Below are 16,103 nucleotides of genomic sequence, written 5' to 3' on the forward strand. Positions count from 1 at the left end.
GTGCAGCTTATAACCCTTTTGATTTCTATCCAGGTCTCCACAGTACAAATATAAGATCCTGAACTTTGGTCTACACGAGGCACTGAAAGCACAGATATGTGGCCATGGGAGTAGTATTTCAGACCCATTACACGCTCACAACACAGTATTTTTTAAATACGTATTTGCAATAACTGGCTTTGTTTACAAAGCTCAAGCAAGGAACTGCATGATAACAGTTTTAAAAAATGTTTGCTTGTTTTAAGCGTGGCATGTTTCAAGAGGTACTATCCCTTGACCTGGATGGCTCCGCTGACCCCAGTGACCTTGGACCTTGACCCTCATTGTCACAACTGTGTGACTCTGGCCAATTGATTTTACATAAAATACCACATATGTACATGTAAGTATGCACATCTTTGAGCCTGAAATGAATTCAGTCATAGAAGGAATAAGTGCCACTGAAGGTTCAGTAAATGCCTGATGAGCTTGTGAGTTTAAATTGTGCATGAGTACATGTACATACACACATCTGTAAAAAGATTGTATTTTTCAAGGCAAGATCTTTCTAAATTGCAGTGTGTGCTTTTGTTCGCCACGGTGGAGGCCCGTGGGGTAGGGAGTAACACGAATAAACACAGTAGAAGGGGAAAACAAAATTAAGCCACACACAACAGCACAAACACAACACTCAGACGGCATTGAGAGGACAGAGACGCAGTGTATAACATGTAAGAATGAAAAAGCCCACATACACACGCGTGATATGACACAACCTGAAGAGAGAGACAACAACAACACAGAGGCACATCAGACAACAACGTGACCCGCTGTTCCCGTTCTATCTTCTTCAGTCTCTGTTTTATTAGTTATTGACACAGGACACAACAACTTGGTTATTTTCACTTGAGCTTCTGGATGTATTTGCACACATGCACGCCCACACGGACGCGCTCTTGCACTCTCGAGTGGATGCAAGTTTTAAGCTCTCACACAGACACATATGTACACATATTTGTGCACACTACTCATTATGGGTGTATATCACAGAGTAATCCCATTTTCTTTCCAAGTTTTTTTTATACCTTGTACATTGTTTATTGTTCACAAAATCATAATGAAGCAAATTTGTATGCAGGTAGGATATTGGGCTGAGGTTAGGTTTCATCAGATAAAATAGCTCACAAATCAGATGATGAGTCCTAAAATGCCATTTGCCACCCAAACCCTAATATTTAGATTTAAGCACTACCTAATCTTAGCTCAACTGTTTGAATCAATCTCTTAATTTAACACCTTAAATTGCCAGCACACTTTCAGGCACAGAAAAGACTCTTCACGAGTGACACTTCAATCTCAAACATATACACACAACACTGTGGAAATGGTGGTGTATCTGTGACTTGAATTCATGCATAGTGTGTAGCTGTGTCTGTGTTAAAGTGGGTGCTGTACTGGTGCAGTGTAGTTTGTGCAACTGCAAAACATGCTATGTCATGTGTCATGGAGAGCCGGATCAAAATTTCTGTATGTTTTCAGTCAAAAGTTGGCTAGGCTACGGGCTCCTTTATATTTAACTTTTTTTCAGTGTTACCTCTGGCCTATGGTTTGATCCAGGAGGAGGTGGAGTTTGCATTGAGGTCCTGCTGTAACAGAGACCCTTCCATCTTATACCAATCCTCAGTCAGAGGGGAGTCTGGGCTGGGTGCCAGCGCTGCTGCCTCTAGTTTGTTGTCAACAGGAGGTGTTGAAAGTTTGGAGGGAGTGTAAGGGAGTGTTTTGGTGCAGGTTGGCGGTAGTGGTGGTTGGATTGAAGTAGTCAATGAATCAAGGTGTCAGGTTTTCATGGGCACGAAGGTAATGCACATGGGGTGAAAAAAAAAGGAAGGAAGGGAGTTACAAAGTGTAGCACAAAGGAAAAGAAGTGGAAAATGAGGGCATTGGATTAAAGATGGGGCAGAGGAGGAAGGGGGTTGGGAGGGAAAATGTGCAGCAGGTTAGGGAGGAAAAGTCATCACGGAGGCGGGGGGGGAAGGGGGCAGATCAAAATAAAAAAGACAATGCAAGGCAAGGGAGAGAGAAACAGAGAGGGAGAAACAGAAGTGACGAGAAGTAAATTAATGCATGGTCAACTGTCTGAGTCCAGAAGACAGAGAAAGACAGAGATCGTTCATGAGAAAGAATATGACATTATGCGACACAACTAAATTCACGGACACCATGGAAAGATGGAAGAGGATGAGAAAGAAAAAGGAGAGACGTAGAGGGATAGAAAATCTTGTCTGACAGAAGAAATGAAATGTGATACCAAGCGGTGATGGAAACACGGACAGCATGAATGTGAAGAGGTGGAAACAAATAGAGCAGAGCAGAAGAGCTATATGCATGTGTTGTAACTGTTTGACTGTATATGTGTGTATGTTTTGCTGCTAGCTGTGATTGGAGCCCTTCTATCTGTAGTTTCCAAAGACAGTTTAATGTGTGCTCTCCTATCCAACCCACCTTTCCTAAATGTTTGGATCTGATCTTATATACATACAGTTACCTATGTGTGCTCATATATATTACTTATATAATATATATGTTTACAGTATGCTGTGCCTGGCATCTTGCTGTGTGGATCTGTTTATGTAAGATGTTCATGTTTATGTATCCATCTCCTGGTGTGAAACGTACCTTTCCGCACATTCCCATCTGTGGCACGGAATTCCCTGGTGTTGAGCAGGAAGCAGGCGCGGTCCTGCTGGTAGCGTTCCCGAGTAGGCCCTCGCCCAATAGGGCTCCTCTCGTCCGGGCTCAGCACCTGGTCAATGGTGGGGCAGTCCTCATTAGCCAGGGCGGCTGAGGCTGCATCACCGTTCTGCTTGGAATCTAGAGGGAAGGTGGGGGTAAAGCATAGGGGGAAACCACATATAGGAGAATTATGCGAAAATCATTCAGAAGCATGCGTGTCTTCTTTATCAAAAATGCATTCATAACTTAAGAAGTATTACTTTTTATTGATCAAGTGTGAGAAAATGAAATGAAGCAATAGATTTTCTATTGCAGATTGGCATTTTGAGGTATGTTAATAGTCACCAAAGTATACACTACAAAAGGATTATTATTAGCAAATGATGACACGGCAAAATAATTCATCATTACCATAAGGTCACTATAAATTTTATATTAAATACCACAGGCTAGTGCTGGAATAATCTGCCGATTAATTGGTCTACACATTTATTAAAATAAATGTTTTTAGGTGGTTTCCTAGGAAAACTATTCACATCACTGTAAGTTTTTGGATGTTTTTTGCTGTTAATCAAATTAAAATGTTGCTTTATTCACTTTATGCTCTGGTAACATGGTAACGTGGTATTATTTCAAGAAAGTAATCACTACATTTATATATTCAGTCGGCCTGAACATTGTTTGAGTCAGAGAGCTGCCCCTGTAAAGCTGTCAAATATCTAATGTTCAAGAATGACTGCAGTCACCCACATGTTCTGTGAGGCATTATGTTAAAATATGTTATGAAACGAGTGTGTTGTTCTGTGTTATGTTGGAGCATGTGGTGGTGATACTGCAGAGCCGGTTGTCAACATTTTGAATAATAGGCCTACAACTTCCTACTAAAAAATCTACTGACACAACCTACAAGAAACCTTTTTAGACTGGATGAAAGCCAAGCAGACAGGATGTAGTAAAAGCACTGATGAAACCAATATTTTCTGGCCCACTTATGACTAAGGTAGTAAAGTAATGCATTAAAGGTGCATTACTGTTGCATGTGACTGACGCCTGATGCTACAGCATGTAAAAAGCAAAGAGCCAAATTACCTCTCATCGTGATTTTACTGCTAATGCCAGAGAGAAAATATGTGAAGTCAGCCCAAATTAAGATGCATTAAGCTGTTTTAATAGATAATTGAGTTCATTTTCCTTCCATAGTGTTTGTTCTTCACTGGCAGATGGGCGCCTTAAGGCAACTGTGGACCTACCAGTTGATCATAAATTACACATGAGTTCTGATGGGCCAGTGATTTCTCCAGGGTGGATCCAGAATCAACTATGCATCTTCATAATATTCCCGTTTCTTTCTCTTGACACGTTGGCACCCTAATCTTCCTCCAGACCAATGAAATCATGACTGAGTGTGTCATATTTCCTAGACGCATACTAGGTCAGGTTTACCCAATTTACTTACAAACTGTGATCTATTCAACTTGCACATTTCTCTCTCCAACAAAAATTAGAGCAATTTGACACTCGAATACACATACTTTTTCAACTGTAAAAACATAATATTTGTTTCCAAAATAATTTAAAAAATCTCTCACCTCTGTTAATCTCTATAATTTCTTCTTGGGCGAGAGGACAGTCACCCCCTATGCCTCCAGACCCCATCACTCCACCTAGGACATTTCCCAAGATCCTTTGTGGTGATGCGGTAGCCATAGCCAGGGCATCTGGCTTGCAATAGTTGGGGGACCCTGGTTGGGGTGCTCGGGGGATATGTTTATTCTTCTTTTTGGGCAGCTTTTGTTTGGCCATTGCCAGAGAGTAGTACATGCCGAAGTTGTTGACAATTACAGGTACAGGCATAGCAATGGTCAGCACACCAGCCAAGGCACACAGCGCACCTACCAGCATGCCTGACCATGTCTCCGGGTACATATCTCCATAGCCCAGCGTGGTCATGGTCACAACGGCCCACCAAAACCCAATGGGAATGTTCTTAAAGTTGGTGTGGGCACTGGCAGTTGGGTCATCTGGGTCGGCGCCAATTCGTTCAGCATAGTAGATCATAGTGGCAAAGATGAGGACACCAAGGGCTAAGAAGATGATAAGCAGGAGGAATTCATTGGTGCTGGCACGAAGGGTGTGGCCAAGGACACGGAGACCCACAAAGTGGCGGGTCAGCTTGAAGATTCGGAGGATACGGACAAATCTGACAACACGGAGGAATCCCAGGACATCCTTGGCAGCTTTGGAGGACAGACCACTTAGGCCCACCTCCAGATAGAAGGGCAAGATGGCGACAAAGTCGATGATGTTGAGGGAGCTTTTGAAGAATTCAAGCTTGTCTGGGCAGAAGGTGACTCGCAGCAGGACCTCAATGGTGAACCAAATGACACACACACCCTCCACGTATGTCAACCAGCTGTCAGTCACCACCTCGTACACAATCTCCTCATGGGTCATGTTGCCCACCGTTACGTTCTCTGTCTTGTTGAGGATGGTGTTGAAGGCCTCATGCGTCTCCATGCAGAAAGTGGAGATGGAGATGAGGATGAAGAATAGGGAGCCAAATGCCACATACTGGAAGAAAGAAAAAAACAGCAAACAGAAAGAAGAGAAAGCAGAAAAAGAAAGTGAGGGAAGGAGAAAGAGTCAGTTGCAAATCAATAAAATTCAGCAAGGCAAAGAGAACATAGAAAAGCATAAAGAAAAATTACAGCACTGGTGAAGTTTGAAACCTCAAGCCAACAGCAGAGAAAAACAACTGGTGTATTTGCGACCCAACTACATACACACACTATAGCACGTATGGAAAACTGGCCTACTGTACGGAAAACTTCCACTCACTGCTTCTCACTTTGAAATGGTCACCTACATTGAGGTCTTCACATCCAAAATGTTGGACCTATTCTGTGTGTTAATTTTCAAAAAAGACAAAGACCTGTTTTGTACCAGACCAGAGGGCAAGTGGACCTGCCCTAAAAAGAACTTTTGACCGGTTTGACCAAAGTCAAAGGATAATCACATTCATTAGGCTTGATCAAATATCAAATATCATAAATGATCATAAATGACTGTGATGAATGATGAAGCCATAGAAATACGTGTGCTGTCAGTATCATGTCATATCATATGCCATCAGGAAGTGATGACTTACAGTTATTATAAGGTGTTTAATTTTTTTATAGTCCTATGAGTTTAAAAGGTCAAAACAAATATATATATAAACAGGTTACTGAAACGTTATAGTTGCATATAGAGACCCGACACACAAATGTAATCCTGACTACAAAAGAGAAAAATAGATACAAAAAGGATAAAATGATATTACTAACTTATTTGTGGTACTCTACCAGAGAGGACCCAGGATAGGATGGAGGGTTGAAAATGAAAAAAAGGATCAATAAACAACTGATAATCTGTATGCCACAGCCCAGTAAATGAGTGAGAAATCCCACAGCTCACTGTGTGTTCTGTGTAGTGATTCTCAAAACATGAGATTGGTGCAAAAGTTAAAGTGAACTGCAGTTTTCCAGCACACATATGTTTGTTTACAAAGTATGATGTCAGACCCTGCAAGCAAACATCTGACTTATGTAAGTTACTTTGAAATCTTGATTTTTAATATTTAGAAAGCTGCAATTTTTAAAACTGATACTTTTCTTTTTGCATTCCACGACAGCAGCTTAGTGGTAAAGCTCCTGGCCCTTCACTTGATTGACGGCCCAAGTAAGTTGCAGGTGCTTTGGGTAGCATTCACTTCATCATTCACAGACTACTTGACTTGGCTGTTCAAGTTAGACTTCAGTTAAAATTAGATTTCTGGAATGTTTTGTTGTTCTTCTACCTGCTCCCGAGGAATTTTTTGTTGAGCAAAACAAGTTTTCAAAATCTTGGAAGCATCGAATGATCCATAAAATTACGGCTGTATTAACTGCACAAATACAAAATGTTAGCTGCATTTGAGTTACCCTAACCTGTCTGTTAGTTGTAATTTAAATGTTTCCCTGCTTGTACAACAGAACATAAATAATTTTGTGTCACAAATGTACTAACAATACTACTGTAACCCCCCCCCCCCCCACTAAAAAAGGAAACAAATTATACAAAAAAATCCCTGTTTCAAATTGAAATGTTTCTATTGGCATTTGCCTTTATCCACTTCTACATCTTGGGAATGTTGTATAAGCACACTTTCTACAAGTGGCATCCTTTCTATACTACACTGTCCTACAGCTCCATGTTTGCTTGTTCACTTCCGAAACATTGTCCTCGGGGTACATTTCTTGGACAGGAAGCAAAAAAGAAGCTAAGTTATAACACTGTTCCACCACAATTGTTTTCTAAATGAGTTTATTTTTCAGGTTTGCTTACTTTCCCATTTCCCATTTCTTTTCAGCACTGTGTGATCTGAAGCTTAGTATTCTTCTGTAGCCTGTTCAATTATCACTAAAACAATTACAGTAGTGTGATAACCCCAGTGTGTGCATGGCTACTGCACAATCTTTCCCTTTTGCAGTCCATTCCTACAAGCCCTGCAGTGTATTTATAGATGCAGTATACTTTGTGCTTTACCAAATAAATAATAAAACACAGACATGGCCTGAAGAGCAAAAGAGAAAGGTAATTCATACTTGAGTGGAGCCCATATATATAAGAAGCCTGAGTACCCTCAGTGTATTGTGCGTGTCACCGTGTATTTTCAACATTATGCACTTACGTAATATCAAGAGCAACACACTTACAAGAGGAAGCCTTATAATATTATATAATTAGCAAATACAGGGAACCAGTTTCAGTTATTTTTCTTAAAAGGTCTCGCTTCTCTCTCCCAGCTTTTCTTTGAATTGGAAACTGGATGAGAGCCTACACATATTTTCTCAAAGTGCTTTCATAACAGAAACAGACTAAGCAGAAGACTCCGAGCCACTGTATTTTTTGAGGAGATTAGCTGACAAGCATTTAGCCAAACAAGTGACCATCCAGGAAAGTCAGCGATGTGGTACAAGTCAATGTCCAATCTGTAAGTTGTTTAAGTTGTTATCATTGGTATCCATTTGTTGCTAAATTAGCATAATACAGTGATTGTTATGTTAGCAGAATGATGTTTTGCTTTAAAGAAATTCCTTTACAGAAGCAGTTTAACGGTGCAGTGGGAACAGTTATTTTACAAAGTAAATCAAGACATGATGTTTATCTCTTTGTATCCCAAATAGTTTGACAATTTAGATGATCAGGTTTGTTCCAGGTTTTCTATCTTCTGTCATTCTCACAACCCTCTACCCTCCGCGCCTTTTTTCCTCTCCCTCTCCTTCCCCTACCTCTTTTCTCCTCTGCTATGTTTCTCGCTAGTCGGTGTCTGACCTACTTTTTCAGATTGCTGCAGTGCTCTCCCCCTCTGTATCATGAAAACACACACACACACACACACTGAGGTTCTCAATCACCCTCCTACCTCTACACCCCATACCAGCCCCCCTGTCCCAGGGAAGCAGGATAGCAGCAGCGGGACCTGCTCAGGATGCTCCCTCATTGGCTGAGCACCAGAAAACCTTCAATGTATAAATCAGGGCAACGAGCAGAGTTTTGCCCTGAAGTGTTATGCACTAATTTTTTTATGTTACTGTTGCTATTGTTCCTTACGATGACATTAATGATGTAAGTAATACAATAATGGTTAGACTGAGGAGATGAGCAGCGCTGGTAGGATGTAATGAGGCTGAAATGTTGAGGATGATTAGATGTGTGAGATCTGTCCTCAAACTGAGTTTTTTCATGCTGCAGTGCTTTTAGACCGGAATAATGCTGTCATTACACCTGTGCAAAACTGTAGTAATGTCATATCTTCTATGTAGGCTACACAGGTGGAGACACAGAAGGGGGCCAGACGATGTGGATCATTGCGTAGGGAAGAGCAAAGAAAAAAGTTGAAGGAATCCAGAAGAAAGGACAGGGCATGACAAAAAATAGCATGTTATTAATTATGTGACCATAAGTCAAATACTGACAGAGGAAAGTATCATAAGTATTTGCTATGACACACTAAGGTTGCTAATCATTCTGATGATCTCAAAGTGATGTGAGTGTGTCACGCAAAGAGGGCTTCTAAAAAGAAATGGAGAAGGACAGACAGCACAAAAGAAATGATGAGAATACGAGTGAGAAAAAAAGGAAACGAGGGAAAGCAATCAGGAGATGGAAGGCTAATAGTAAATGACAGGCCTTAGCCATAGAAGCCACTTCTGTCAACCAGAGAGACAGAGAGAGTTCCAAGTTTTTCCTTCATATTAGAAAATGTTGTCCATAGTACATCGCAATGAATGAACGTGACTCAAAGCTGCATTAGACAAGATGTACTTTAATGTCAAATAGAACACATCTAATGACACTAAACCATGTGTCCCAACGCAGAAGATTGGGTTGCATGTGATCTAATGGACAGTGGAGGTGCACATTTTCAACATAATCTAATTTTTGCTTTGCTAAATGTATCTGCTGAATTGTTTGTGCACTGCATCTCTGCCAATAAACAGTTTTGTTTAGGCTGAGCTGACACTTTAAATACACTATATATTAGATACTGTTAAAATTATGTTTAACCAGGCGTAGTATTCATAAGGTTCATCATCACTGAATAATACTTTCTAAACAGAGCAGATCACTTTAAACTATGCCAAACATTGAAAAGCTGTTTTGTTTCATGCAGCAAGAAAATACTTTGTGTCATCTCTTAACCAAAAGCACCTGGAAATAGAAACTAAAGAGAAAATTGAGAGAAATACATAAAAAAATAATGGTTCAACTACAGTTTTGATCAGACTTTATCCAGACCATTGTATTTATACAATATTTAAAAAAAAATCTATATAAAATAATTTTGACACATTTCCAAACAATGAGCCCTGAACAATTATTAACAATTATTTACTCAGACATTCCTGAATTAACATACTCCCACTCCAAAACAATATTTACTAAGCATTATGTCTTTTCTTGTCTAGCTGGTACAGTATGAATATAGCAAAGACACCAGAGATTTGTGATGCAATGGCAAAGCCTCTCCTGAGTTGACAGTTCGTCCTCTTTCTGGTGGGAAATCTTATACACACAGGAAATTATATCATCGATATTTCAATCTCAAAACCTGAGACTGAAAGACAAAACTCGTTCCTAAATGACAGAGAAACTCACCAATGACAGCTAAAGATGAAAATAAAAATGCACGCAGGACTGAGAAAAGGTGCACACTAACACTAGGTTGACTTAACATTAACATGCTTAGTGCAGCTTTACAGTACTGCACTGTACTATTAGTTTGACCATGCTAGTTAAAAGCCACAACACAATATTATTGCTGATGAAACAAAGGTTCATTCTCAGTTTCAGTAATTAAACGATGCAGTGTTTCAAGATTGCAGAGCGCAGTGGATTACACTGGACATCTGAACATCAAATCAGTATTGATCAATCCATCACAGCAGCCAGTCCTCTTTAAATATGCAGCAGCATGTCAAGCAGAGATCTGCTGTGAGTGAGGGGTGATAGAGAAGCACTCCAACTGCTTGAACATTATGCACTTAAAGCTGTTCATCAAATCTGTAGCACACCGTTGTGGATGGGTCTGTGTGTATACTGTATATGCCACATGTGTTGGCATAAGTGCATGGCACAAGTGTGCGTGTGTGTGTGTGTGTGGACATAAGTCACAATGTGTGAGAGACACAAACAGCCTATAGGCACAGGAGATGTGAGTGCACACTTGCCAATTCCAGATTGTGAGCGGTAACTACATGAGCACTGTATTAAGGTGATGGAGAAGGATGAGCGGAGAGAGACGGAGAGAAAGAAAGAGGTGGAGGAAGATGATAAAAGGAGGAGTAGCAATTTGTCACTTCACACTTATTTACCTCCTCAGGCACTTTGTCTGCATTCTCTCACTTCATCCCTCTCCTCACTGCAACATGAAGGGGTGTGTGCGTGTGTGTGTGTGTGTGTGTGTGTGTACTGGACTGGACAGCCATGTTAATGCTCTGAATATACGATTCAGAGGCACACTGTAATATTGGCGTGAAGCTTGAATGCGTTGAATTCCCTACAGTAAAGCTACCATGCGTGACACCTGCAGCCCAATGACCTTCAAGGCCCAATTCGCTCTCTAGACTCTGAAATTAGATTCGGAAATATCATCAACATAAATTTAAAAGAGCAGGAGTCAGAGATGGGGGGAGAGTGAAGCGAATGAGAAAGAGCATCTGAGAGAGAGAGAAAGAGATAGAGAACGGCCAACTGTGAAAGGAAGTTGATGATAGAGAGCAATTTATTGTGCCTTGATGGCTGAATGAAGGAGAGAGAGTAAAGGAATGGAGGGAAAGGAGATGAAAAGATGAGCAGAGGAGGGAAGACAATGATGGGAATCTCACCAATCAAGGGGAGAGAGCAGGGCATTGTGTGAGTGAGAGTGCAATAAAGAGATAAAAAAAGGAGGTGTTGGGAGAGCATGTAAGTGATATAACCAAGGAGAGATTGCCAGAGCTGATATTAGCCCTACGGGTGTTTTTGCATGCACGGCGGTGTGCTGCACTCTTCCTTAACGGGACCCTAGTGGCGCTGTGTTTACTGCGGCACCATCCAGAAGAGCTTTATCATTACAGTATTACCACAGCCCTGCCTGGCTCTCTGTCACCATGACAACCACTGCGTTAGCCTCTGCTTACAGGCACCAAGGACAGGACTAAGCCAAATACTGCTCCTACAGCTGAGGGTAACGGGCTGAATGCAGAGGAGCAAGAACAAGCCAAATTGTGATCACTCGGTCCGGCTGCTGATTGTTCAACGAGAGGTTAACAGGTGGAAGGTCGAGGGTGAGTGACCTTGACATAGATGTAAAGGGGGGGAAAAAGGATTTTGCTTCTTATTAACAGTGCTTTTGTTCCATGTACATTGATGAGGATTCTTGATTAGCAATAGTATGACGAGCAGCTCCCGGTAAGACAGAGGAGGTGCAGTCTTTCCCAGAGGGCAGAGCAAATGAGCGACCACTGCTGCAGAGTCAGCAATGATAAGAAGACATTGAAGGATGATCTGGAATCTGCACATGAATGAAGCATGAAAAATGAACATTTAAACTATGTGAAATACAGAACGTTCTCCCGAAGGGCAACCCGAAGAATGGCTCAGACTGGGATCAGGTGATTAATCTATTATCTTAGGTGAATGAATGTGGCCATCACTCAGAGACTTCCAAAGTAGCCACTTAGTGTGCAGGGTAAGTATAACCTTGGGTGGGTTACAGGAATAGCCTTCACTTGTGCCATCATTATCACTGTTGTCATCGCTGTTATGTTCTGAGAAACACTGCAGAGTGATTGAAGGGTTTTGCTACTTTAGGCTGAGATTACAAAAAAAAGTCAAAAGAGAGAGAGAGAGAGAGTTCCCTTTAGGGACATGGCGTGTGAAATGGACAGGCAGTATAATTGAGTGAAAGGGCAAAGAGAGAGTGTACAGAAAAGATGTCTCGTTTTTTTTTTAGTGTTGCATTTTTTTCTCAGTTGAATTATAAATTACTTTAGTGGCTTTTAGCCGTTTATGACCCCTCAACCTCAAGGCTTCCTCATGTGAGTTTAATGCTGTCCATGAAATGTGTCAAATAATGTAAACCACAGTTACAGAGTCCAGACCATGATTTTGCATTACAAAAATACAGTTACAAGTCCATTAAATACAGTTAATACTACATAGAAAGCCAATAATCATCCGTTATTGATTTTAAAGCACCTGTAACCAATATTTTTGACCACTTGTATTTGAAAGGGGTTCATACAAGGTGATGAGATGAACACACAGAATATTATTCCCTGATTCTACAGTTCCCGTCAGCTCGATGGACAGTTTAAGTGTTTTTCAACTCATTGTTTTGGTTGACGGCCCACACCTTCAACTGTTTTGTAGAAACTGTTTTCGGCAACAACAACAAAAAAAAGCTCAGATAAACCAGCTGTATGTTACCTCCTCAGCACCAAACGGCAGACAGGCGATGTTAGCGTCCAGCTGGTGAACATAGTAGAGCTAATAGAGAGTGAATGTTGAACCTACATTTATCAGGTGGACACAGAGGTCCAAATGAATGCTAATGTTGCTCTGTATGTGGAAATAGGCAGCTGTTTGCTAACAAGTTTGTCGTATCGACTTAAAATATGTTAGTGCTGTATTTACAGCTCGTCACTGCTGTTCCTAAGTCATCACAAAAATCAGTTATTGCATTTACTAAAATAAGGAAAAGCAGATAAATCTTCAAATTTAAGCAGTTGTCAGGAAATGTTTGGAATGTCACTGATAAATCAACTAAGCAGTGGATACATTATTGATAAATTGAGTGATCATTTTATTGCTACATGAGTTAAATTGTTGCAAATAAAACCCTAGGCACACCTCCTTCTACTGCAATAACATGACAGAGTTATTTTTTGTTTGTGGTGGTTCTACCATTGTAGAATAGTCTAGATTTCAACGTGCACTGATCTCGTAGCCCTTATTTCAAAGAGGGGATCCATGGCAGTTAATAATAACAAACTGACAATGGGCAGAAAACAATAGCAGAGGAGATATCAAATTCTTGTGACCCCTTTCTTCCCCTTTTTCTGTTAAAGCATTAAATTGTGAGCCCCTGCTAGGGATATACAATTGACATGGGTGGAGGACGTCCGAGCCAGGACAGGCCGTTAAAGCATTAAATTGTGAGCCCCTGCTAGGGGTCACCCAGCACCCAACACGGGACACTGCAGGATGTGGAAGAGCAGGAGAGGTGAGACGTGGAAAAGGGTGGGACTGGTAGAAGTAGATGCAGGAACAGGCAGAGAGGAGTGACGTACCGGCATGGTTGCATGTGCTGCATAACTGCATATGTGCAAAATACGTGGCTACATGCTGTGCGAGTCTCACACTTATGCATCCAGCTCATCAAACTCCTGAGTGCGGTAGGAGATGAAGGAGGAGGAGCGCTGGAGAGAGGTGGCACTGAACTTTGAGATATAATTAGCTTCTGCTCTAGGTAACCCTTGCATATACTTTATTTTCTGATTGCTAAAAACACTGACTCTCAGAGGTCAGCGCTGTTGGAAGTGAAAATTCCAATTACAATGCAACATACCTTGAATGGCTCAACTACTTGACACGCTACAGTTGGATCTGCTAGCTCTCCTACACACACACACTCACGCACACACTCTCTCACACACACACACACACACACACACGCACACAGTCGACATGTCACAGTGTTGTATCTGCTCTGCAGTGTTCAGGTCCCCTCCATTTAATTCCCGCAGTCCTGCCCCAGCAAACATTTCTGAAGACAAACAAAAATTGTGTGGAGGTGAGTGAACTGTACATGTGTCTGTTCCCTCTCACCTGCTTTGAATTCGCAACAGATTACTGCAGCATGTTATTTGTTCTCGTGACGCAATCCTCCTCTTTCTCAGCCAATCCTCCCTTTTCTGCCCTTCCTCACCTATTTCTCCATCCCTCCTCTCCTGTCCTGCTTGCAATGTTTGAGACACGTAAAGCAAGTTTGGCAAAGCTGTCCCTGTTTTAATAGCTGTAATGACCGACTGCCTTCATGCATCCTCCTCTTCTTTTTCTAACCCCGCTCCCCCATCCTCACCCTCTAAACCTCTGTCTTTGTCCCTCTGTGCTTCGTTCATAAGACCTCATAGCTCCATCATAAAAGAGGAAATGAAACGTCATGGGACATTGACAACGGACTTCTTCGTCAACAAAAGCACTACATATATCCAAAATGTCAACCTTTCAATGTCAAGCTATTCAGTATATAGTTAGAAGTTATGAAACAGATGGATTTTGAGAGAATGTCCTGATCTCAACAAACCTCCACGGGACATTGTGATACATCTCACACATCTACACACTTCTCTAGATCCCGTTTTCCATTTAAAAAAGCCATTCGCTCTGCTTCCACTCTGCTGCCACTTGGACAGGAGGGATCATCACAAGGAAACAGATGGTCATGCAGGAATTGTCCCAGTGACGCCTTCCAGTGTCATTTTCCAAGGGAATGAGCAGGGATACAGTTTGACTGCCACAGGGTAACAACACGTGACCAACCGCACATAGACAAAACTGTTTAACAGATGTGTTAACAATTCAATTCAATTCAATTCAAATTAGCTTTATTGGCATGAATGTGTAACAACAACATTGCCAAAGCATCATACATACAACATAAGAACAATCAACCCCATAAATTTCATTAAACAAGTTATTAAAGCGTAAAGTAATCAAAGCGTATGTGTGTTTGTATTAAAAAAAAAAGAAGAAATATTAAAAATTAAAATAAAATAAGTAAATAAAACAGTAAGCGTGTGTGTGTGTGTGTGTGTGTGTGTGTGTGTGTGTGTGTGTGTGTGTGTGTGTGTGTGTGTGTATGTGTGTGTGTGTGTGTTTAAAAAAAACAGTAAGCGTGTGTGTGTGTGAAAAAAATGTAATTAATTAAATAAATAAAACAGTAAGCGCGTGTGTGTGTGTTAAAAAATAAAATATATTAAAAAATAAAAATAAAATAAATAAATGAAACAGTAATGTGTGTATGTGTATATATTAATAGACAAAAAAATAATTAATTGATTAAAAAATAACAATAAAATTAAAAAAATAAATAAATTAAATCAGTGTCAAATGTAAAAACAAAACAATTACTAAAATATCAAACGATCAAAATAATAATAATTTGAAAATCTGTACAATTATTTGTCAGTCTGAGGTTCCACTGGTTGTCCTCACTTCATGGCATGAGGAGACATGTGTGTGTTTTGAATTGCTGACGTAATCTGCACTCTGCGCATGCGTCTGTAGCCACCTGTCGGAAGCTCCGTCTTGAACCGGACTCTTATCCAGTTTTAATCCACTTTTTTCGTTACATTTTTTTATATCCTTTTATTTAACTTAACTTTATTTAAGTTTTACGTGGGTTAAGGATTTTAGTCATCCGACATGGATTTTAAGATAGATGACCGTAAAAACGCGATCAACGCTACTGATCGCAACAAAGCTCCGGTGACTATACAAGCCGAGATAACTCTGCCCCTTGAGGACTGCTCACTCCTTAAGAAAGCGAACAAGAAGATTGCTGACCTTATGGAAGACATCCGACGACTTTCAGAGGAACTCAAAGAGAAAGATTCCCTGCTGACTGGCTTTATGGATGTAGCTTCAGTACAAGCCAAACAGATTGTTTCTCTTAGCGCAACCGCTAACATCCAGGACACCGTGTTTTGGGACCCCTCTAGTCTTCCCAGGCTTTCATCCTGCTCGACTCCGAAGCATCAGTCAACCTGGGCTGAAGTGGTGGTCCGTGGCTGCAAGAGAGGCTCGGATGGGGCTGCCTC

General features: G+C 40.9%; 1 protein-coding gene across 3 annotated transcripts in view; it reads right to left on the reverse strand.

Annotated features, from left to right (window-relative positions):
• The window catches only part of LOC123983272 (potassium voltage-gated channel subfamily C member 1-like), a 43,824-nt gene that overhangs the window by 18,375 nt on the left and 9,346 nt on the right, over positions 1-16,103 (reverse strand). For 2 of the 3 annotated variants that reach the window (XM_046069470.1, XM_046069471.1), the window contains exons 2-3: positions 4,302-5,283; positions 2,656-2,850 (exon numbers count right to left, since the gene is read on the reverse strand). In XM_046069470.1, coding sequence (XP_045925426.1) covers positions 2,656-2,850; positions 4,302-5,283 — 1,177 coding nt within the window. Of the gene's footprint in view, positions 1-1,573; positions 1,703-2,655; positions 2,851-4,301; positions 5,284-16,103 lie in introns of all 3 variants that reach the window. The other variant, XM_046069469.1, reaches the window with a different exon arrangement.

Source organism: Micropterus dolomieu, linkage group LG14, assembly GCF_021292245.1.
Source record: "Micropterus dolomieu isolate WLL.071019.BEF.003 ecotype Adirondacks linkage group LG14, ASM2129224v1, whole genome shotgun sequence".
NCBI classification, from domain to species: Eukaryota; Metazoa; Chordata; class Actinopteri; order Centrarchiformes; family Centrarchidae; genus Micropterus; species Micropterus dolomieu.